General features: G+C 45.8%; 1 protein-coding gene across 4 annotated transcripts in view; it reads right to left on the reverse strand.

Annotated features, from left to right (window-relative positions):
- Positions 1-25,956, reverse strand: part of TIAM1 (TIAM Rac1 associated GEF 1) — a 170,019-nt gene that overhangs the window by 102,532 nt on the left and 41,531 nt on the right. For 2 of the 4 annotated variants that reach the window (XM_072327268.1, XM_072327277.1), the window contains one exon: positions 23,469-23,521. Coding sequence is in view for 1 of the 4 variants with exons in the window: in XM_072327259.1 (XP_072183360.1) it covers positions 10,476-10,500 (25 nt within the window). In the remaining 3 variants the exon portion in view is untranslated. Of the gene's footprint in view, positions 1-10,475; positions 10,618-23,468; positions 23,522-25,956 lie in introns of those variants that run through there. The other 2 variants (XM_072327259.1, XM_072327284.1) reach the window with 2 other exon arrangements.

The raw sequence follows: 25,956 nt of genomic DNA on the forward strand, positions 1-25,956 counted from the left end.
TGCTTTTCATGACATAAGCCAGGAAGTGATTTTACACACCAACCCATGTAAAAAGTCTAATTGTGAGCAGAATCAGATTTAGATCCAGGATACTAATAATTCCATTTTTAATGAGGAAAAATGACATAAATAATTAAAAAGTAATAACTGTTATGGAAACCCAGAAACATTTGTGGGTTTTAAATTAAAACGGTTTCATGCTGGACTAGCGAAGAGTTGCATTTAGAAGATTTTCAGCGCTCTCTTACTAAAAAATGCACTTGAATGCACCCTGCCTGGGCAACCTGTGCCAGTGTCTCACCACCCTTATCATAACATCTATAGGAACATTGTTCAGATGAAGTTCAGAACATGACTTCTCCTAAAGCAAATATGTGAGAATGCAGTATTTCATCCTTTCTCCTCACTCCTACATTGTGTTGTTTTGTGACTCGATCTCAATCATTTTAGCTGTAGCAAGGGATTGTAAACACAAAGGGCAGGCTGGTCAGGGTGTGGTGGCTGAAAGGATCACCATGGGCACACCCAAGTGTGCTGCTCTGATTTTAATTTGGGCTTACAGAGACCAAATATTTCATCACCACCACCACTGCAGGGGCAATAACTTCCACTAAAGACCAGCATGGACGGCTGCAGGCAGTCGGTGATTCGGTGCTCAGCTTAATTTGCTGCTGCAGAAGATAACACCCTTAGCTACCTTTTCTTCTGCACTTGCAGGGCCAAGAGTCCCATCATCCACATGCCACACATGGCCACTGCTGGACCTCATACCCCAGAGGGGCTCTGGTGCACATCCCAGAGTTTTCCAGCCAGTGGGAGAGGAGTGGGGAGACCTAAGCTCTGGTCATCATGCCACCTTTTTGGCAACAAAACAATGATGGTCCATTCTACTGAGATTTTGTACATGGACACTTACTTATTTGAGTTGGTAGGGACCATTAAAGGTCATCTACTACAGTCTCCCTGCAAAGAACAGGGACATCTACAGCTAGATAAGGTTGCTCAGAGACCCATCCAACCTGACTTACAGCAACACGTCCTCTTCAACAAAGCTGTTATGAGCACAGAGGTGTTTCCACAACTAACCACACCAAATGAGACAAGGGAAACCTCATCATAAACAGCGTAACCCAGCTGGGGAGCCCACGGGCCTCCAGGTGTCTCCAGAGGGATTCAGCTCTTTGAGCATCCCCCAGGATCACATCTTGATGAGCTTGCTGAGCCAAATGTGCATACACACCTCTGATGACAGCCCAAAGAAAAAGGGCAGCTGCACTGGTCTGCATCAAGCTGGAAGCATAACTGATCACTCAGTCAAAAAAAAAACCAACAACCCCAGCATTCAATTTCTGTATCAAATCACGATAACCCAGCTCAGGCGTGCAATCTGTGTGCCTCATACTCTAAGGGATCAAGTTCTTCACGTACATTTCTGTTTTAATCCTTTTAGCGTTAACTGCAATGTCATGATGAAAATAAAATAATGGCTTTCAAGTGTAGCTGTTGAGATAATCACATCCATCCAGAAACAATCAGAAACCTCGAGTCTTCAAATTTGTGATCAGCTAACGCTAACAGGTAGCACTTCAGATCACACTCTGTGCCGCTGAATAAACCCAGCAACACAATGCAAGGCTGTCCCATCAGGCAGACCTATTTTCTGTCATTAGCCTGATGGAATAACCTGCAGCACTTATATCAGCCGTGTTCACGCTCCTGTTGTTTTCCTTACGCTTTGCACTGTTGCTTATTTTCTCCTATTCAGAAAGATTTTAGAACTGCCACGTGGGGTGTTCTGCAAAGAGGGGCATTTGGCTTAAAGCTGTTGCCCCCTTCTTCCTAAACTTTGAAATTCCAGAGGATTCTGTTCCATTGCAAGCTAAGAATCTCAGAGTGCAGCACCCATGCTGACAGGTTTATTAGTTTATTTAGTTGTGAAGCTTAAGTGAAGGTTGCGTCTTACAGCTAAGGGACGAGACTAGGGCTCTGCTCTCCAATTTAATTCCATGGATTCACAGGCAAGAATCTTAAATCTCCCTGCGTCTCAAATCTCCTTTTGCAGATGGAGCAAATGCTTTCCTATGCGACTGAAATTAAGTGAGAATAAATCCATTTATACAGGTGAGGTACTTGAGCAGATGAAGTGCTGATGACAAATACCCAGTTAGATAGGAGGGACTGTGCTCAGCACTGCACAATTTCATCAGGGCATCAGAAAAAACACAACATCGTTTTAGCTCACATAAAAAGCCTCTCCAAAATTAATTGAAAGGAATCGTATGCAGCTCCTTAAGAGACAACCAAAATTAGCCTGATACACAGACCTGTAGGACCCACTCAATTACTTTGAGGTAATGCTGCAATAAATTGTAGGTCAGGCATGATGGAATATGAATCCCTGGCCTCCAGCATTCATCTATTTGGTTTAAAAAAAGGAGGTCGGAAGAAGATAATCCGCTTATTGCTCTGACAGTTTTACTAGGAGAGACTCTAAACGTGAAATTTGGTCCAGCTTTAGTCGTAACAAATTAATTTCATTTGTCAATAATCCCAAATCTCTGCCTCGCTCGGCTGCGGGAAAGCCTGGAGGGTGGCTCCAGCCCTGGGCACTGGTGAACTCAGTGCCCTTCTAGAGGGGAGCTGAGAACACAAGCAAGTGAAGCCTTCAGAGAGGCTGAATGAGGCTGGACAACTTGATTCATTTCTGAGACCTCCTGAGAACATTGCTAAGAAACTCGTATCGACACGTTTTGGTACCTCTCAGCGCCACGAGGATAATGAAAAGCAAGCACCATTAAGAAGGCATGAAGATGCCATCTCTGCCTTCTGTACCAAATGCTGGGCGACACTAAGACATGACTAACGCCCTTCTGCAGATTGCAGCGAGGCAAGAAATTTTACCGTCATTTACAGAATGAATCAGTAGCTCTGAGAGGAATAAAATGTTCTAAGAGCTTTTATTCTCACATATTTAAACACTCCGTTTTTCAGAGAATTCAATGAAAGTTTAACTTTTAATACGTGCTGAAAATGCTGTAATCCCACATTCCTTCCCATCAGTATTAACACGGTGCCAAAACCTTCTCTTGGATTTGTTTTACTTCTCTCTCCGATTGATTCTGGACTTCGGCATGCCACAAAGAAGCCAGAGGAAGCAACAGGTGGGCAGAGGTTTTGAAAATCTGATGCTACTCCCTTAAGTGACTCATCGTGGGGCTTAATTAGCAAAGTGCATTAAACATTAAAGGGATTCCTGCACAGAAATAGCTCTCTGCAGCTGGCCGGTCCTGATGCATTTAAAGTTGGAGATGTTCACTCTGATGAGCAGGTTCAAAACTGCTCTTAAAAAACTGGCTATCTACAGCTTGCCTGTCATCTTGTCTAAATTACAGGCAAGCTAAGGGTGGCTAGCTGTTCTCTGCAGCATGCTGAGCAGAGGAAAGCCCAAGCTGGATGAGGGGTATCCAGCAATCTCAGGCAGCACTGGCTAAGACAGTGTTTCAGAAACAGGACAGTCAGCCAGTAGACTTAGACCAAACACAGCAGGAACAAGCAAAGGTGGAGTAGGCTGTGATGGCAAGCAACATGCAGCCCCACAAAGCCAGCAAGCCCAGGGCCCCATACTAAAGTACAAGTCCTTAGGGAGGTTGGAAGGCACGCCTATATCTTGGAAATGAGGTCACCAGAACCCAAAACTGACTTCAAAGAGAAGATCTTGGGCTTCTTGTTGCTCTTCCGGAAGACACCTCTAGGCTAAAACAACCGAGGGGAAAATGCACTGCAAATATGCAAAGCATATCCAATAAATATCATGAAAATGTTGCAAATCTTCCTAAAAGCACAGGACTCTACATCCCCAAACGACACTACAGTGAAAAGCAAACCCCAAACCCCAAGCTACCAACAGCCCCCGCCAACACCCCCAGAAGGAAAGCTATTCTCCAAAGAATGAGGTGACACCCTTGGAGAGCCACTTCAGAGCTCTCTGCTGTTCTGTCAACCAAATGCTGCAGTGTACTAAGGCTTTCAGGACTGCCCATCTCTGTAACTCTACAGATTTTAGCATATAGGATATTTTTTCTCTTAATAGATTTATTTGCAATTTTGTCTGCCCAGAAACTCCCTGTAGGAGAACTGTTGTTTATATGGGCTCCTTTCGCTAGTCCTCGAAGACTTCCACCTTTTTTTTCCTTCACATTTGTGCTCGGCACCAAACAAGCATTTGTTACAGCACTTCACTGCTTACTTTCACAAGACACATTTCTCCAACATTCAGTGTTGCTGAATTATGCAAAAATAGCATACTCCACTGACACACTTCCTATACATTTCGCAGGTTGCCGTATCTGTGTTTTACACACACAGGAGACACGTCTCTCTTCCAAGATACCATCTACCCAACTCACCTCCTGAGATTTACCACAGACCTTGTCGTGCTGATGCTGTGATTGCATCTCAAAGCTCCAATGTGAACTAAAATCTGACTTTCCACCTGCCTTACTGTCACATATGTGATGCTTGATCCAGTTCACACAGAGCTGAAGCTGTTTTCCTTACTGTTGTAGATTTGGCCTGTCCATCATCTTGTGTCCATCAACTGTTTGGTGCTGGCAGAGGTGGAGCTACACTGTGCCTAGAGCAGCAAAGCGTCCAATGCCACCCAATGCTCTGGGGGAACCACACCACACCATTCAAGAGGCTTTCAGCAGGCATCAATTGGCTTAGCCTCCTGTCTTCCAGGATTAACCAACCTAAAACCATGGAATCATAAAACCGCTATGGTTGGAAAAGATTTTACTAGAAGCATCTAGTCCATCTTGTCAGCCCACTCCCACTGCGCCCACTGACCATTTCCCTCAGTGCCACACCTACATGGTCCTTGAACACCTCCAGGGATAACTCCACTACCTCCCTAGGTAACCTGTTCCAATGCATTACTACTCTTTCTGAGAAGAAATTGTTCCTAAAATCCAACCTGAACCTCCCCTGGCAGAAGTTGATGCCATTACCTCTGGTCCTATAGAACCTAACAAGACTCCAGCCCACCAGTATGTTCAGTACAGAGCCAAATCCTTGTTTCTAGCTCCCTCCTTCACCTCTCCATCCCCTGTCCTAAATCTTTGCCCTTCCCACAGTCTTTTCACTGCCAGCACCTCCCTGCCTTTTCTCTTGCCTGCTGCCCTCCAACTCCAACATGGGGCCATCACCCCAGTTCCCAATTGCCTGATGGGCTACCAACCACATGCGGCTGGCATCAAGCCTGCCAAACACCCCATTAATGTCACTTTGCATGAGGTTTCACAGAGTTACCATTTCCCTGGAAATGGAGTGGGGACTCCCAGTGGGGTCAGCCATAAGATTCTCTGAAACATGAAGCCTCTTCAGCTGTGAAGTGCTGAGAGCCCCAACAAGATTAGGAAGGATGTCCCTGCAAAGCCTACTTAAAAACAGTCCTGCTTGCTTATCCCAAAGACACATCCCCAGCACATCCTGCCCTGCAGACTCTCTTACTTTCAAAGTCATGCTTTCAAAAAGTCTTGATTTCTTACTTTTCTCTTGTCCAGAAGCATAAACAGAAACCAACTACACAACATGCTGCAGTCTTCTATGCTCCTCACGGACCCCAAATGGCCTCACAGTCTTTGTGTAGATCTACCAATTCTGGGTGGCCCAAAGCAACTGTCCGCCTCTACTCTTGCTCAAAAAAAACCAAAACACCCTCTTGTTCCTCTTAATTTCTCTTTAAAAAAATACATTCTAAACTTCAAGGTATGCTTAGGTAACCGTGTCAAGTATAAGGATCTGTTCTAAACAGTAAACAAGAGCTGAGATGTCAGGCATTCAATTCCTATGCCTCCAGGAATGACAGCTTGATGGAACACATCAACTGCTATGACTTCCCAAATTTAAAAAGAAAAAAAAAAAAAACAGGCTGGTAAATTATAGTAATTTTTCACTCCATGACAAAATACAAAAAAATATACCTCTCTCCTGAAAAAAAAAAAGAATAACAGATTACCAAGAAATCATTCCAATGTTACTGAAGCATTAAGATTAGTTTGCCTTGAAAAGACAAAAGCGGAAAGAAAACGACTCCCGTTAGCTTCTTTATCAGAAGTTTTGTCTCCCAACTTCTAACTGCACTCAGTTCTGGGTTCTGCCTCGAATCTCACACCAAGACCCCGTGCACTGTTAGTGCTTCACACCTCTCACAGCAGCCCCTTGCTAACTCTACTCAGGGATGCCATGAAAGTCAAGAAAAAGGCAACTTGCCTCTCACTTAAAGAAAGAAATAAACAAGGTGGTAATTCTGACGGTGGCGTTGCACAGGGAAATAGGATCCTTTGTCACAGTTTAGAGAAAAAATAACACATTAGTTACTTCGGAGCAAAGCAACCTTTGGCACGTTATTACTCACCACTTCCACTGAAATTCATCAGACACCCAGCAAATGTTTGCAGTAACTGCTTTAATTCATGGAATAAATCTGCAGCTCTCACAGCTCCCCAGACAGGACCCCAGTGGAGCAAGTCACACCCCCAGGGCAGTGGCAGTGGCTTCAAGTGGCTCAGCTTGTGGCACACACAGAGGGACCCTCCGCAGCCCAGGAACAGGAGACAAAGCTCACAAGCAGCCACTGCATGGGGTCTGCCTGGCTGCCAAGCACAGGATTGACAACACCTCCAGTATTCCTGGCCCATCCCAGACACAATGCCCACCAAACACTAGTCATTATATGGATACATGTTTTCACCTTCTGATTGACTGGTCACGTTTGCTAATTTCAAGTTGGGATGATTATGCCAGGCAGTTAATGTCACTGGACACACTGAATTGGGGGTGGGGGGGTTAACAATATCTAGCACATCCCCACGTAGATCATTAAAATTACTTTAGTTGATTTCAACTAGGTACATCAGTTGATGTGCAAGAAATGCACCTATCAACCAATGCTGGCCACGATGTGTGTCCAGGACCTGACCCCAGCTCCTGCCCTAGTGCTGGGCACAGCCCTAACTTGTACATCCCCCAGCCATCCTCTCTTCTTATGCAAAAAGGAGCCTTTGCCTCCACTTAGATGTCTCAGGACATTTTCTTCAGAATGCTTTTGCCTCTTCTATCTCTTCAGAGGAAAACCCAACAGTCACCAGTACCACCTCTGCCACCAGCACCCTCACCTTATCTACACTGCATATCTACATTGGCTGCCAACATATGAACCTCCCTATGTTCCCAAGCAATTTGTATGCCTGATCTTCTGACAGACCCGAACCACTCTTGAAATGCCCTTTTCCGCAAGCACTCTGGAAGCACTACAGCACCGCTGGTGCATGCGCACTGATGTGCAGTCAGGCCCAAGCCAGTTACTCCAGCTTACTTACAGAGCTGCTGCTCACTCACTGTAACTCAGTTACACCCGTGGCAATACAAGGCAGTGCAATTTAATCTTACATCTCTCTTGCTAAAGTCACACCGTGGCACATGCGCTGTAATCCTAACTGCACACACGCAGTTACTCAGCTGAAGCCTGGCAATTTGTTAAACTCTATTAACAACACTGAGTTTGAGCTCTTACTTACTCTATAACAAAGACCAGCTCCAGACAACAACAGTCGAAAATGCATCAGAAGACACTGCTAGTGCTCCGTGAGCCAGCCTTCAACAACCACCCCACACCTCACTATGGGATCACTTGCACGCCTGGCTTTCCAAGAACATTTTCAGCTACCTGAGAACACGGTATTCCATGTCTTGCTGAAAGCCTAATTCACTGGGAGCTTGAAAAACCAATTATATTAGAAGCGCGTTGCAGTGAATCAACCCAACGCCCATTTGCCTACAAGTCTCTCAGTGCTGGCCAGGGGGCTGCATTTCCAGAGCCTGTGCACACACACAGAATGCTTGCTTCCCCCAGGAAGGAAGGGGGGTTGATATTATCACAGATGCTCTCTGCTCCTCCAGTCTTTTGACACCATCCCACGGAGAAAGCAAACAGGCAGCAGAGAGACAGCCTGCTGAGTTAGGAGAAAAGGATGCTGGTGTTTGTTTACGATTCAATGAAGACTTGAAATGTTGCGACCCATAAGGAGAAAACTACGTTTTGGTTCCAGAAACCCTTCAATCTGATGTGACTTATGTCTTGTAAGGCACAAGAAAAACATAAATATTTACTTGATAACTTCCTCTTTTCCTCTCCTTCTGCACTGTCTGCAGCACAGCTGGGCTAATCCCATTTCCAGCACTCTGAATCCTGACCTTCTCAAACAACCCCACACCAGGATGTTAAAACACTCTTATCTATAAATAATGTATTCCCCTCATCTAGCAATGGATTACTGTTCCATAAAACTCACTGGAACACACCACACAGTCTCCAGTTTAACAAAATAATACCGAGAAATACAAATCAGCAGAGAGTAGCCCTCTTTCTTGCTAAATTCTTTCAAAGATTTGACACCAAGATTTCGTTTGCATTTGATTTTGCTCTCTTAAAAAATTGTTACGGAGCAGTTATTCTCTTCTGGTGATCTCCTCCCTCACCACCAAAGACCCTTTATTTCTTTGCAGTGACAGAGACCAGCACTACCTAGTTAGCCAATGTCAAAGCTAAGGGCAGTGCCAAAGAGTTCTGCTGCAATAGAGTCACCCAGTCCAACCACCAGCCCACCCCCACCATGCCCACTGCCCACATCCCTCAGTGCCACATCCACACGGCTCTTGAACACCTCCAGGGATGGTGACTGCACCACCTCCCTGGGCAGCCTGTGCCACTGCAGCACTGCTCTTGCTGAGAAGAAATCCTTCCTAATATCCAACCTAATTTGTGTCCAACCTGAACTTTTCCTAATGTCCAAACTGATGAGTAGCTATGTTGAAAGTCAGCTGTGTCTGCTCAGAAGACCAATATCCAGCTGGCTTGCTCCCACCCCTGTACTCCCCCAGGCTGCATTGGTGCAGAAGCAATGCCTGCCCTATGCTGAAGCCAGCAGGAACCCCATCACTGATTTCCTGGAGCAAAAGCACAAAGCTAAAGCAAATGCTTGAATGATGCAAATCTGTGGCTTGGCAGATATAATCCCAACATACATTCTGGAAAAACAAAGTGGTTCTGCTTCAAAACAAGTTGGAACCCTCTTGCAAACATACGGGCATCCTTTCAAGAGCGAGTTCCTTGAGGAGGTGCGAGCAGGCACGCCACACTTCTGCTCTTGGTCCCTTAGCGCCATTTGCCATGATTAACACAGTGATTTGCCCCCCGTTTCTTGTAGCACACAGATCACTTCTGCCTCTGAAAGGACTGGAGAAAAACAAGCAGCCCACTGACACCCACGGACCTGCTCCTTCAGCTCCAGAACACCAATAGCAAACGAACACTTCAGTCACCCCTGGAATACCAAAACCCCGTCAGAGGAATTAATAGCTGCCTTGACAATGGGTTTCTGGCACATTAAATGAAACAATTAAAGCTCTAACATTTAAAACAGCTACAGCATGACTGTTCTGCCAAAAACAGACGCGGTACACTTTGCCTCCGCACAGGAAAAATCCTCAGAGACGATAAGCTGTGAATCAGATCTGAACCCCAGTCCTTCCATCAGGAAGCACCTAGCATCCCAATGGCAGTGGGTTAGGGTCGCAGTGTGGTGCCGCACAGACAGCCCCAGGGCTGGGCCGGTTCTGAATGCTGTCTTAGTCACTGTAACTGCATGGCCAGGGTGCCCACATTTCCTGTCACCAACACAAGAATTAAGCAATTTAGATTTAAAGATAGCGACTGGTTTACGGAACAACTTCGTAAGCTGAGCAGTAACCAGAATAAGTGAGCAACTTGATGCAGGACAGCCTCACGCAGCCTGCTTTTGCAGCATTGTCAGGACGTGGCCAAGCGCGAGACCCCTCAGACCCCCCTCCTCACCTGATTTAGGGGTGCTGCAGCATCACCATTCAGAATGTTTCAGCTTTCAATACCTCACAGAAACACATAACAGAGCTCAATTCAAGTTGAAACCTTTTGCAGGGCTCATTTTGAACAATTACAGAGCATGGCAACCTGTAATTACCAAAAATACAGCCAGACAGCTGGAGAAGAGAAGCATCTTGAACAAGTAACAAGATACTACATTTTCCCTCTGAGGGAATTTAGCTCCTAAATACCTGGCTCCCATTCAATCACTCTGAGTTCTCCCTGCCTGCAACAAAAGCGCGGTGTGTCCATACCTGCGAGCAGCACAAGCCCTGCAAAAGCAAACAGTGCCTGACGATCCCATTAAACATGGTTTAGAGAAAGAAACACCTCCATCCACACTGGGAAAAGATGCAAGCTGAGAGAGGAAAGCCTCACAGAGGCTCCCGGACATGCTGCATTTCAGACTGCACAATAACAACATCCCACAGACACATTTCACAGCCTGAGCTTAACTGCTGTCCCCAACCCGGCCCCCAGCAGAAGTTTGTGCTGCTGAAAATCAGCTTACCGTTCATCATCAATAGGACAAACATCTTTGCCTGTTGTATTTCACAAGCGCTGGCTGCCAATAACAGAAAGGAGGAAGCGTCAGCGTTTCATTCCCCTTCTGCTTCAGAGTGGGTGTAACTCACGAAGTTTCATGCGAAGATGAGATGGGCCCATTGGGTGTGTTTGAAGGCTTGGGCTCTCGCCATCCCTCCCTCCCTCCCTCTCCCTGTAATCCTTCTCACAGCGCTCCCCGGGCGCTGGCTGGTGGGAACTGCTGCCACTCAGCTGCTGGCTCCCGAAATCCCAGCTCCCGAGGACTCCCCTCCAGGGTGGCTTTAACTCACCGGTGTGACAAAGCGTAAGGGCAACCCGTAATTACAACACCCAGCCTGCCGACAGTGGCAACTCATGCCTGTGACCACAGTGCCACAGTCCCCTCTGTAACTTTGCTACGCTGTGCCCTGCCCAGGGTCTGCATGCATTCTCAAAGGACAACTCAAAACCTTCCGACCTATTCTGCACTTCTCGTTGTTGTCCTCGACTCTCCTATGTACTGCAAGATCTCTCCTCGGGTATTTCTCTGGGAATACATGTATGTCTAAGCGTCCCACGTTTGGCTGCCCGCCGGTGCAAAAGTGCTTGCAGAATCAAGAACTGAAGAGATTCAAAAAGTGCACACGGATTGGATGTTTCTGAGTTCACTGCTTTAATGGAGCTGTTTCTGAATTCCAATTGGATCAGCACACTCCCCAAAATCAGGATTTTCTAATGGCTGCTTCCAAAAAAGAAACATAAATACAAACCCTAAACTGTTGTATTTATCCACCAGCTTCCCCTACTTTGACTCTGTGCTCAATTATAAGGAAGAAGAAAAACAGTTATCAAACTATTCTTGGAATGAAGCAGACAACGCAGTCAGTATTTTATACAAACCGAAATCACCGAATTAAACAACAAATTCATCACAGCTCGGTGCAATGCTTCAGAAATACAGAGCACTCACCGTATGCTAGAAGTTCTGGCCTCTGCAACCCAGAAGTAACCACAAATTGGGTGAAGGACAAAATTATTACGGAAAGAAGAAGAAGAAGCTACAAAAGCTAAGTGCAAGACCCCAGCTCTTCCATGCTTTTGTTCAGCTGCAACCAACACAGAGCTATGGGGCTCCCCATGCTAGGGTGCAATGGATGCGGGAGGACAGGATGGGAGGAGAAAAGACTTGTTGGGAACAGCCAAGCTGAGGCAGCTGGACAAAGTGATGTGATTCGGCACAATCCTTCTTATACGCCCCATTATCGGAAATAGGCACACATGTAAGCTGAGTTTACTTGCAGAACAGTCCACTTCAAACAGCAGGCTTTGTTTAACTTCACATCTAAGTACTGGCAGAGTCAGATCTTTCCGATGTATCTGCCCACGCTCAGAAACCACCGGGTCCCCCCGTGGCTGCAGGCACTCCTGCCGAGCAGGGCAGTCCTCCATTGCAACAGCAGAAAGCGCTGAGGGAGGGATGGGACTGAACGCGTGCTTGGAAAAGAAAGTAATGGAAAGACCAAACCCCAGCCTTACAGCTAATTTGAGCACAGAAAGAGTAAAGCCAAACATCTGTGGGCCAGCCAGGAGGAAAAAAAAACCACAGGCAGACCAGGGGAGCAAGCTGACTCCTGAAGTGCTCAGGGAGGGCAACAACAAATCCCAAGCAGGCTAGCGAGCAGGTTTGGCAAGTTGGGAGTGATTCAGATGAGGGCTGCTCCCACCTGCTCCAGGTTCAGCAGGGCACAGCAAACACTCACCGTCTTCAAAGCATTTGAACAGCCAGAAAGGCAAAACCATGTTGGGAGCTCCCATGCCCTCTGCACTTAGTCACCAGCACCAAAATGGCTTCTCTGTTACGTGGAAACTGGTGTGTACATATACACACGCATGCATACACACAAGCTCCCTGAGATACAAAGCCATTACTTTCAAGTCCCAAAGAAGAAGCATGTATGCTTACGATGTGAGATTGAAAGTGATTGTCTGAAGTGTTTTTCGTCTCAGAAAGACCAAACGAGGCACACCCTTTTGCTGCAAGCCTTAAATGGATTTGCATTTTGTTACGCTTTGTGACACCTTCTCCTGCTGGCTCCTGGTTACCTACAGCAAGTCCTCAACCAGCCCAGGGTCCCCCCAGAACGCTGGCTAGATGTGTTTGCCTTCCACCCCAGGAACTGCCTTCATGCAAACAAGGCAACAACCAGTCAGCCTGGCCACCGGTGAATATTAAACTGGTGCAGGAAGATCAAAAGCAATAATTTCACCTCCCCATCATGATCCAGTGCAAAAAGGATGACCCTTCTCCAAAACCTGGCCGAGGAACACGTCCCACAGAGGCCCCAGAGATTACCAGAGTGAGGCAAGAGGCGCAGGTAGGATAGGGAGCAGCCAGCTGGCAACACCCCACTGCAGCCTGTTGGTTCAGGCCCGCCAGCCCTGGGAGAACAGGCGTTTCCAGGCCCAGCCATGCTGTCAACCCCGCTAAGCCATTTCAATACACGCCTTTTGATGTGGGCTTTCTCCCAGACGCACACACTAGCTTGTATAAACCGTGGTGCTCCCATGCTATTAGCAAAGACCTACCAAAACCTGTTTGGAGGCAACTTAGCATATTTTGGGCCAAAGACAGGCTGCCGAGCTGGCCAGCCAGAGGGGCCATCACATCCAGCAGAGTGAGAGAGGAGTGGCCACCAGCTCACCAGCTAAGCCCTGCAAGCCTCTGTCCAGAAGATGACATGCTGTTGACATGAGAGACGGTTACACTTCTCCTTGTTTTCTTAGCCAAATGAAGATAGTATAGATAGGAAAAGTCCTTTTCTTTCCATCATCACAAAAAATAAACTCCCGACAGCCTTACTGGGAGTCTCTTGCCCTCCTTGAGTCCCCTTCTACTGAGGAGAAAGATATCCCCAGCGTACCAAGGCCCACATCAGCTGGAGACATCACTGCAAGACAGCACTTCCTTAGCTGTGGAAGGAGAGGAGACACTTTCCCAGCAGATGTGAGTCCGAACCCTGAGTAAAGGTATCTTCATCAGACCTAATAAACGTCCTTGGCTTCTCACACCCAGGCACACCCGCTAATTAGCACACATGAGTTAATATCATTTTAACAATGGATTATCACTTTGGGCAGAGAAATGGTTGGGAGTAGCTTCAGTACAGTGACTCACAGAGCAAAGCAGTATGATATGAGGAGCATCAGGGCTACGCAGACCGTATCTCTGTAACTATGGGTTACCTTACAAAGCCGAGGCGCTTCAAAAATTCATGATTGTATCAGCTGTATTTTCCACTGGTGCAAACAGATGGCCTTGAAGAAGCGTCCTGTCTACAGAAAGGCTCTGTATCCATCCTGCAGACAACTGGAGCCTCGCAGACCTCTTTTCAAGACCTTGATGGCAATGGTGGAGTTTCTAATGTGGGAAACCACAGAGAACAGTGTCCTGGTCCTGACTATTACCTGCTTTTGTCAGCCCTCTGGTCAAGCACATTCAGGACACAACCCAGGGCCGAGCAGGCAATTATAATCTGCCAAGAACGACAACAGGCTGTGCACTGAGATGCTGACAGCCTGCTCCAGTTTTGGTGGTGCTCCAAACATCCCATAGCCACAGACCGAGCCAGTGGTGCAAGCGAGGCACCCTGACACACTTGGCTGTGGTATTACATTCCTTTTTCACAAAACACTGCAAACTACAGCCCTATAAACACAGCCTGGGCTTCAGAGTTCAAGTTGCTTCATGTATATCCTTGTGAATAATGGACACTTGTGGCCAAAACCATGCACAGGGGGGCTCCACTCCAGTAACACCCCTGTCCTGAAAGTAACACCCACACCAGTACCCATGTGCCTCATACATCCAGAAGGAGCTATGACCAAGACTACTACTAAAGCAAAAGGTTGTCATTGTCTAGGTGAGGACACAGTTTGGTCTGAGCCACCTTTTATTCGATGATGAATTGAGATGGAAAGTCAACACAGGCTTCATTAATTGTTTTTTAAAGCCTCCACTCTTGAACTGGATCTCTGTGATGCAGAATCTCTCACAAGGGCACTGATGGAAAACCATGCATTACCATCAGAATCACTCTTACCTTCTCAAACTGATGCTTAACGCCACCTGTCTTTGCTTCATCCAAAAAAACTGCAGACCAACCCTTGCTGATTAAAGAATTTTAACACCGTGAAGATTTATACTAGATTGAATGCATCCATACTCCCCTTTATCAGAGCAAGTTTCTCAGCCTCAAGTTTCTATTTGGGATTAGGAACAGAACAGTCAAAGACAAGTATTGTTCAGCCACAAACAGTTCACTTTCAGCCTCTACAAAAGTAAGCTAATGAACTACAGGGTATTTTTTTTCCTTTGAAGAGGTAAGCATATATATCAACTCATGGGAAAATTGATCCCGGTTGTTACACGGCAAAGGTAGCTGAAAGGTTTCTAACGAGCTACAGGGAGGGGATGGTGGCAATCAGCCAGCACACTTGCCTGCAAAACCACTATGAATAGGCATGGACTGATACCTTTGGAGCAACGAAAAGTTAGAACTGAAGATTTGTATTTCATTGTGCCACTTGTTGCTTACAGTTCTCACACTGACTCTGCAGAGTGTGCTCAGGGAAATCTCTCGCCAGAACTCAGCACAAGTCACCTCGCATTCAAAGGGAGGAGCAGTCTTTACCGGAGTCATCCAGATGCATACAAGTTAGCACACAACCTCACATATAGAATTGTACCATGGAGTAGTTTGGATTGGAAGGGACCTTAAAGAATGACGAGTTCCAACCCACTGTAGTGGGCAGGACTGCCCCCCACCAGCTCAGGCTTCTCAGGGCCCCATCCAACCTGGCCTTGAGTGCCTCCAGGAATGGGGAACCACAGCTTCTATGGGCAGCTGTACCAGCATCTCATTGCCCTCTGAGGAGAAAATTTCCTCCTAACATCTAACCTAAATCTCCCCTCTTGTCCTATCAGTCTTAGACTGTAAAAAATCGTTCCTCATCCTCCTTATAAGTTCCCCTCAAGCATACAGGATCCCTATCTATCATAGAGGCCTGCTTTTAGTCATCCAGCCTCAAGACAACAAAAGTTGTGAAGCTGTCCTGAATTCACAGAGAAGTGCATGCACACACGTACCCAAGGCTGCTGCAAGCTTCTGCAGCCCCCCAGCCCCAGCAGAGCTCACATGGTGCATGAGATACCCTCAGAGCTTGCTGCAGCCTGGTCAGTCCACAACTGTCATTGTGGCACAGCAATACTGCAGGAGCTTAATGCAATGGGATCGCTTCCTTTTTCAATGACTGGGATCAAGGAGGCACACTCAAGATATATAATACTAACATCTCTCATTTCTTTGAAAGAAACTACACAGTAGCTGCTGTCATCTTCTTGGTACAATCTGACATTGACCACATCACTGCCAATGGTTTCACTTTTATTGGAAAAAAATCAGTTCAAAATGAGTGACAAGCTGTACAACGGTGACAATGCTGCCAGGTGATGGATAGCGTAGGTTTACATTAGTTGTCAACATTTTTCAACACTAAAAATAGGACTCACAAGCTTTTCGATTCACCACACTGAAGTATTAAGCATACAGGACATTCATGTCTTCAAAGGGGCCCTAAGCTACCCAAAGGCAGGTAAAACCTGTGACATAAAGCTCAGAGATCTTTGATGTATTTATTTTCAGAGCAAAAAATCAGTACACTGACATGTGAAACTTCATTATAGCCCTGGCCAAAGTAAAGATGTTACTCTTGGTACTCACAATTTGAAATAAAGCAACACAATATAGGATGCAAACACAAACAAGGGAAGACGAAAAGACAAGCTTAGAGGAGAAGAGCAAAAAGAAAAAGGCATCTTGGAATCCCAAATCATGGTTCAGACCCCACTGAAAGCAATGGCAGAGATCTCAGGGCAGTAGATTTCAGCCCAAGGTCTCTAGACACCTTTCCTGGGGCCCACAGCGGGATGGCTCAGCACTCCCAGTATGTACAGCTCTCTCCATCCCAAAACTCTTAACTGGTTTTCACCTAAGCTCCGAGAAGGTGAACATAAGCAAGGTAGGAGGAATGGGAAGGCCCAAGAGAAGCAAGAAGGTTGCTGAAGGCTGACATTTCTATACAAGTGATGACTTCTTCTGTCAAAATGGACCTGCTGATGGAAATAGGCATTGCAGCAAGCTGTCCAGCAGGAAAGTTCATGGTCATTCAGGCAGACGTTCACCTTATTTTGCCTGGTGTAAATTCCCAAGTGACTGTAATTCAGTGCACTACTACTGTATGGCACATGCCATATGCCTGTGTTTGAACTGCACAGAGAGAAAACCCCGTGTCACAAGGCATCACCGGCTGTGCATCTTCATGCCCTGGTAAAATGGAAGGAGTTGGGCCCCACCTGCTCTGTATGCAACTCAACTTCTGCACTGAATACGACTGCTGAAAAACCCTAATCACAACAGTGTCATTTTTATGGGTAAGATGGCACAGAAGGGGAAATAGAAACAGAAATCATTTACAAACCAAATCCTGTTTATTCATTCCAGCTTGCTTTTTCCATCTGAGTCACCAAGATGACAGGCAGAGTTGTCCCTGTATTAGGCCAATATTTATAGCAGAAAGAAAACGAAGCATCATAAGGAATAACTAATTAGATGTTAACATAACACTGTGTAGAGCTGAAGTAGCATCCCACTGTGCTTTATAAATAATTAGCAAATTAACTTTCATAATACCCCTGTGAGGCAAGTATTATCCCTACTCACTACATGGCCAAGCAGAGAGCAAGTGGTTTGCTCACGGCCACAGACCTTGAGCAGAGGCAGTTACGGTTGATGCCCTGGTACTGTCATTGATACCAGCTCAGTATAAAGCTCAACAGTACCAAAATAATTAATTAAAATGTCGCAGCTGGTTTAAACCCACCAAAATCCATGATGCTGCCTAATGGCAGCTTCTGCCCCACCTCCAGCAATGGCTCACTGTCATGAGCTGGGAGAAGAGGGACAGGAACCCGGGGGGGGGGGGAGGGGGGTAAACCACACTACCCACAATAGATCCAAAGTAAACAACCCTGAGCAGCTTCCCCTTTCCTAGATCCCCTTTCCAGGCGTAGCCAGGAGGCAAACTGGGTATGAAACTAAAAACAGTGACTGTAAACTTCCACAAACATAACTAGCATGACAGGAACAAGCCTCCCAACATAACCTTTTTTAAAATGCCCATTTACTGAATAAAATAATCGTATTTGGTGATTCTAAATACTTTAAGGAGACTACAACAGCAACAGTGATGCCATCTGCACTCTCCTTTTTGCCACCCCCTACCTCCAACCCTCACTAGGGGTGATGAGCACACTCAAAGCCAAGCCAGCTTCTCAACAACCACTCACTGTCAGGCAATGGGATTTGGAAAACCATGGAAGAGAAGCACCCAGCATACAGGATGGATGGAAAAACAGTCCCAGAGGTGCCCACAGGCACTTTGCTTCTCTGAGCTCTCTACAACAGTACTCTGAAATTAAGGATGCTCTTCTGCAGCTGCCCACACCACCCAAAGCAGGCAACAAGGCCAGCTCAGAAAGCTCCCACCGCTGCCCCACGGCCCCAGCTTTGCCAGTTGTAGCAGACCATATGATGAGGTAGATGCAGGCTAAAGGCATTGTTTCTTGTTGTCTGGTCCCCCCTGTGAAGTACTCCAAGACCCTCACAGAAAGAAATGGTACAGAAATGTAAATGGGTGCTATTACTTTCTGTCAGATGCATGTTAAGAAAGTAGGCAGACCTGCATCTATTTTAGATGCAATGCATAATAATAAAAGATGCTAGTTGTCTGTGTGCGTTCTCATTTTTAGAAAACAAGCTCTATTTCTTTCTTCTTTTTTTGTCTTCTCTTTTCCACCTTCACAGCCAGATGGTAAACAAACTCCCCTCAGTGTCACCGCAAAGAAAAGAAACCCCAGTATGATGTGAACCCCACCATATCTGAGGTCTAAACAAGAATCAGAGCCCAGTCCTGACAGTCTTTACAAATAGCCTCTGCAAAGCTCGCCAACCTGAGCAGAGACCTTACCTTCAGACTCTGCTTAGAGGGTAAGCACTGCTGACTTCCACACGGCAACTCAAAGTTCTAAATCTCACAGCTGGATCTGCCATCCCCCAAACATCTCTGAGATTTAAGATCTGCCAGTTTTATGTCTCAGTGCTTTCCCTTTTCCTACCTTTCCATTTAACTTGTCCGAACTACTTTTTCCCCCTTATAAAACCTCCTATCTAGTATTTAATTGAAAGGCAATTTTATCAGGCATTAAGTGCTATTTTTATATTTTTTCTTTTTATACTCATCTTGTTCACTGCAGTGACACAGTATCTCATAGATTACTGCCTATTTGTTTGCCTGCCCCGTGCTCCTCACAATGAGCAAACCAATAGCTTCGAGGCATAGCTTGTCACTGTCTACAATTACCGTCAAGCGCTGTACCCATTCTAATGGTGCCCACACTATGGCCATGTACAGTGTTCATCAATTGAATCACTAACAGTTTTGTCTGAAAATATGCAGATCTTCACTGTGAAAATGCCTGCCTCCTTACAGATCAGCTGCCAGTCTTGCCTTCCAACCTAGCTCCAGGGCCAGCCACAGCACCCCACACTGCTTCAGTCCAGCTGAAATGAGGGCACACAAGTCTCTGCTTAGACTTACCTATGAGAGCCACTTATCTGAGAGACACTGACTTGCAACAGAGGTTGTGTAGCACTTTCCAGTGGCAGTGGGATGAGAGCACAACTGTCTGCCCTATCTACACCCTCACTCCCACCCCATAGCAGAACAAATTTGGAGGACTTCCATACATAGCGTGGAGGCCAAGAGCAAAGCATGTCGGAGACATGCTAAGATAGGACAGTATTTAGAAACACCACTGGCACATTTTACTTTGGAAAGCTTCAGCATTACAGGAAATTGTTCAGACTCCCCCTGTTAAGAAAACAAGAAACTGAGAAGCATGACCAGGAAACACTGTTTAAGTGTTGGCTCTTTCTCATGGTTAGAAGGCAATGGAAGGAGGTGAAGAAAAAGATCAGGAAAAAAGCATGAAATGTCTCCTCTGAACTGCAGTCTGAAGTCTTTGACTTATTCTTGATACCAGTAAATCTAAAAGAAAGTCTCTCCAAATCTGGTTCCAAGCTCCTAGCTGGAAGAAGGTTACAAAACAGGCAAAGTAAATGGCCTGCAATATTCAAACACAGGCTCTGCTCCTGCAAGCCAGCTCCCAGGTAATCACAGACCACTGACAACACTCAGTGGCAATGCAAATGTAGGTACACATGCATGATGTTACACACTCACCTTTGGAAGACCTGCAGTTAAAAGCCGACCTGAGCCTGCAGCTACCCCACTGCCACTCGACCTCTACTGTCTTACTTGCACAAATGTATGTTTTTAAATGCTCAGGGATGATTAATATCCTTTGAGTGATCTCTAAGACTTAGAGTTCATACACAGATTAACTGCTTAAGCAAGCTCAAGGGCAGAGACCGGCTCTCTTACGCTGGCAAAAACCTTGTTCTCTGACAATCATAATCATTTCAGAACTGCTGATTAATTTTCCTCATCTGAACTTCCTTTTGATTTTTTTTTCCTTGTAAAGTCCCTCCTGTTCCTTCTATTTGAGGCTTTTCAGTATCTGCTTCTTTCTTGAACATTAGAGACTGGCTTGTGATTAAATTCAACATTTGGAAGCCTGACTGCAGTACTGCCTGCCCTAAGTCACAGAATCATACAATATCCCAAGTTGGAAAGGACTCATAAGGACTCACTGAGTCCAACTCCTGCATCCAAAAAGGGCCTCCTCATATTATAAAAATAATTTATAAACATAGGAATTGCATGATAAGCTACGCAACCATTTATTCCCAGTCATTTCCTATCCACTGCTGACTGGTTATCTACCATTTTAAACAGGAGTTTGGCTTCTGGATTGTTTTATTTATCCTTGGCATTTATCTTTGTATTTCTAAATGTCTCTTAAAAACCTGGTTCAATTTAAAAAAATAAAATAAAAATAGAGAGAGAAAGAGATGAAATGATATCTTAAAATGAACGTTTAGAGGAGTTTATAACCATAAAATGCCATACATTCATCATAAACAATCCTCCATATCCTGGGATATCCTCCATAGCCAACCACAAGCAAGACTTCAGCTGCTTGACAAGGGTGTACTGTCTCAAAAACCCTCCATGTATCAGCTCTACAAAGCTCTGGGAGATGTCAGTGTTTTAGGACAGATGCTTCTCTGCAAGAGCCTGTGTGACCCAAATTATTTCTCCTCCCAAATCTATTCTTATTTCCCTTCCCATAAATATGTGATTAATTAATATACAGCAGCATGGTATCAACAGTAATGAGTATGTATTAACCTGGCAATAAATGGGGTAGTAGCAGGAAGAACACAGGAAGATGCTGCAGAGCAGTACAATAGTTTGATTTAATCAGTTGCGTTACTTGCTGAAAAACAGTAATCAGATACCACAAGCTTATGCATGCCAAGAATGCTGCACTTGAAGAAATCACTTCTACAACTAGGGCCAGTTTCCCCCCACTGTAGCTACAATTAGCAGATAAGGGAATTCTTCAGACTTAAATGATCACGTTCCCCATTTTGGAGCTCAGCAAAAACCAGCTGAGCTATCTGGAGACCAGACAAGGTCAGGCCAGCACAGAGGTTGTGATCATACATCTCTCCACCCACGTTAGGGACACAGGATGGGCCTCATAGCATACCCGTCAGCTGCACGAAAGGGGAGCCTACTGCTTCAGCCACAGAGGAATGCCCTGGAGAAAGCCCTGCAAAAGCAGAATAAAAACCATGGAAGGCCAAATGTCTCCTGCAACCTTCCCATTAGGTGATCCCACAGCATGAGTGACCCAGAGCCACCTCAGGAAATGAAAGCCAGCAAGATCTTCATAGCACCTTCATTAAATGCAATGTCTCCAGACTGGGCCTTGAGTCAAAATCAACATATTTAGGTGTTAATATGACTGAGGCTGTAATTTCATGCTATCTGAACCAACCCTTCCCCACAAAAAGGGAAAGGATGTGCATGCCCTTCCTACTCCTCCCTTCCCATATACCCTATGTCAGCCCTGCAACACCCTCCCCCACCAACTACAGGACTACTCCAAGCCTCTCATAATGTAAGGCAGCTCTGCTTGTGAACGTGGCAAGACGTGCACATCATTCTGTTTTAATATTGCCAGGGGGCTGCAGAGGAGGGAGACCTTCCCCTCTAGCCAGAGGCAAACTCCTCATTGATAGCCCTTGAGTTTCATGTGAAGCCAAAGCCTCGGGAAACAATGTTGGCTGTCAGTGCCCCTGATTAAAAGGACAGCTCTGTCTGGGAGCTGTGCCTCCACCACGCTGCAGCAAAGCACACCAGAGCAAACCTACAGCGTGAGCTACATATGGTTTATATACTGGATCAACCCCTTGGTCTGACCGCCGCACGTGGTATCCCCCACCCCACATACACACACACACACACAAAAAGAAGAAATTAACTTTTGGGTTTGCCATGAATCACAAAATAGTGCAGCACCTTTCAGAGCAGCCATCCCTTCGGCATTAATTGTTATTTGATGTGATGGAATGGGAGAGAAAGAAAAAGAGAATGAAAAAGCAATTTTTCTCGGTGATTTTTTGGGGTTGTTTTTTTGTTGTTGTATTTTTACATGCACTGTCAGTCTATACCCCAATAAATGTCTGCACATCTCTTCATAACATAAATATCAGCCTTGCTGTGGGTTGGAGCCTCAGGATTATCACACTGGCAGAATTAACATATTCCTCATAAAAAGATACAACATTTCATAACATTCCATTATCCACTATAAACTGCATGTATAAACTTCCACTCCAGGGAAACTGGAAATATCACCCAGGCTGCCTGTCTTACCATTTGTCCACGCACTGGGGCATTCTGTTTGATGACAGATCAGTCTTCTAGTTTCACTCTTCTTTCTCTACAATGCAGTCTTTATATCCCCCCCACACACACACACACCGTTCTGTTTTCGTCTTTATAAACATGCCACACTATAAAACCTCTCACTTGAAAATCTTGGAACCCTGCAACAAACAAACCAGGGCATAGTTGTCAGGCTGAACGTAGCTTGGAAGGAGCCTACGGTGCCCTCTGCAATAAGGGGAGAAGGCAACAGAGAGGTAAGAAAACCGCAGGCAGAGGAGGCAAGGCTCCAACTCATTTATACACAATTTAGGGTCCATGGTCAATAAAGAGGCACTTCAGAATTGAATCTGTTCCCTTGTGCGGTTCAAACTCGCTGTATTTTTCCTTCCCGCTAGTAGGCTGGGCTGGCCGTAAATTCAAAGATTTGCATAAGCCACAGATTTTGTCTGTCTCTTTGAAAGGTCAGAAATTAGAGGCAGTACAAACAAACACACATGACAAATAGGCCAGCTGGCAGCAATTTGGAGTGACCACACGGAGGAAGTGTGGAGGAGAATAAGGGCAGGATAAGAGCTTTTAACTGCTTGGGTCTTCCATATATTGTAAGTTCCGAGCTGCCTCAGGGGAATGTTTTTATTTTTCTTAGCCGGCTTTGTATCTTTGCAAAGATTAGTGACCAACAACCCAGATTTAATGCTGTCACGTTTCTGTATAAACATTTCTGAATATATATTCCTTGATAAAAGACGCAGCTGCTGACATGATTTTTCACGTAAACATTTCACTGTGCTTTATATTTCTTATTACAGAGAAGTTTTCACATTCTTATTTCTAAGACACCACTCGCTCCCTTCTGCAGGCTATGGAGGGCTGCCCTGGGACTGAGAAAGGAACAGACAGAACAAAAGAGGGGTGAGCAGCAGCTGCAAATGGATATTCAAGAAAGTTTATTTACAAAATAAACCCAAACCAACAAACCACCACGGTTGTTACTCACATCAGGGTGTTACAGTAGGAAGGCTGGGAAACATTTGTTGTCCTCTGTAGATCCTGGAATGGAAAAGAAAGATTAACAGGTCAGCTTCAAACACCCGGCCAGACGCGCAGCTGGTGTTAATCTGCATGACCCTCATTACCTGCAACAGACCTCTGCCAAATTCTGGCAGCCAAAGAGCCAGCCAGATTTTTATTACTAACATCACCTCGACCTATTAACGTAGGGGAGAAAATAATTCAAATCCAAATTGCTTCTCGCTATTTGTTGCTCTTTATACTTTGCCAGAGCCACAAAACCCAATTAAGTCGGTTCCACTTTTGTTTCCAGTCGGCTCACTCCAGGCGCTCACGGCTGCAGGATCTGAGTTTGCAAGTCCTGCAGGGAACATTCCCTTGTTTAAAAGCAGCTCTTTCCACTGGACTCGGGTTTAATTAATTGTAGCATTTCTATTGATCTGGAGTTTTATAAAAAGCTTGGCTTTGGATGGCACGCTGTCAGTAACATTAAATTAGGAGGCCAAGCGTGGTTTAGACTGGCTCTCAAAAAGCAATAAACAGAAAGCACTGACTTAGGTATAAAGCGGTAAATTAAGAATAAGGCTGTAAAACACTCATCCAGCTAGAGCAGTAAGAGGTCACCTATGCCCAGCTAATATTATCGCCACATGCTGTTCGGTGAGTCAAAGTGTGGCTGACGGACGGCTTCCCGAGCAGTCACCCAGCCCAGACAGACTGGGGTCACTCCCCCTGACCGACTGACTTCACTCCATCCGCAAACACAGCTCCATGCAAGTGCTGGCTGATGGCTCTTTATTTAAAATGGTTGTTCTCCGCGTTGCGGAATAAGCCCCTGTGGCTTATAAGCAGAGCACAGGACCTCCCATCAGGACCATTCGGCTGCACGCAGCGCAGTCAGCCCTTTCAAACCCGTCCCAAACCCACAGGTGATGTAACACCACCAGGCATCCCTCTGATAAATGCACCTTCTTCAAAACCTGCAGAGCAATTTCCATCTGAGTGCGGCAACTTGTACTGGGGCTTAATGCTCTGTTCCATACATCCCCTCCACAAAGAAAATCTGTGCCAGCTGCTATAGGAACACAGTTAATCTCTGCAAGCAGATGTCAGCCTCCAAAGCTGAGAAAATGACTTTGTTCTTCAGGAGCAGGGAATTTAAACTGCACAAAGTTGAAATGCCCTGATGAATTTGGTAACTTAAACCCAGAAAGGAAGCACCTGCTTTCTGAATAGCTGCCTCATTAAATCCCACTGCTGTTTTATGTATTCATAATTCAACGTGAACGGTCTTCTGCTAGTTAACAACGCGCTGGCTGCGGGCAAACAGCAACTTAGCCAGAAAGAGTGGAGGGAACTGCTGAGGGCAGACCTGCTCCCACAAGGAAACCTTCTCCTGCCACAGCTGGAGGGCACAGGGCTGGGTTTCAGCCTTCTCCAGGCCACAGTTAGAGGCTCTGGTAACCTGCAGTTAACTTGTGGCATCTTCCCATTTATTCATGCCAGTGCTGGCACTGAGTGAAAAGTGGGGGCAAAAAAAACCAACACAACAGCACATACAAAAAGACAATTTTCACCAATAAAGTAAACAAAATAAAAGCCAAGAATACAAGGAAGCGATCAATCTGCCCACAGGATTAGCAACCGCAGCAACAAACAGCAAGGAAATGTAGCAATCCCCTAAACTGAACTAAAAATAAAGCGGGCAGGCTTCTCGTGGCAGCCCCCTGGACACAACGCTGCCTGCAGCAGCAGGAGCAAGGCTGAGCAGAGGTTTGAAATGGGCCACGCTGCATCCTCACCCGGCAGCTGCACTGTAGTGGTCATGGCAGTCATCAGCGTGGATGGAGATTTTCATGGGTGTAGGGAACAAGGAAGAAGGGAAAAAAAAGAAAAATCTGTAGCCACCTCTGTAAGAAGAGCCTAGAAAAGCCCTCCTTGTTGTTTTCTTATTGAAAGAACAGGTTGCCTAGGGGAGCAGTGGAGTGCAAGAGCTGTGTGGATGTGGCATGGAAGGATGTGGGCAGTGGGCATGGTGGGGGTGGGCTGGTGGTTAGACTGGATCATCTTAGAGGCCTTTGCCAAAATAAATGATTCTATGAGGTCTCTGTGCTTTTCCTTATAATCATCCCAGCCCAAGCACTAGTGGGAACACGTACATTGCACTACTGCAGCCTCTGCTGCTCTCAGAAGACCACTTGCCAAGTCCCAACAGCCCTACCCCATGGCCATGCCCTTGCTGCAACCCCTTAAAAGCACAGGAGGTGTCATGTGGTGATGACCTTCATGTACACGCTGTCCTCCTGCCTTCAGAAAGCACATCCATAGCCAGCCCTGAGCCACACACCATGAGACACACACAGCAACACCAGCTCAATTGTAGGCCCACTCTAGCAGCCTTTCTTTTGTCCAAACTTATATCAGCAGTACTACACACACACAAAGGATGTTAGTTTGGAGGTCTGAAAGTACAA

The sequence above is a fragment of the Excalfactoria chinensis genome, chromosome 1 (assembly GCF_039878825.1).
Source record: "Excalfactoria chinensis isolate bCotChi1 chromosome 1, bCotChi1.hap2, whole genome shotgun sequence".
In the NCBI taxonomy this organism is placed as follows: domain Eukaryota; kingdom Metazoa; phylum Chordata; class Aves; order Galliformes; family Phasianidae; genus Excalfactoria; species Excalfactoria chinensis.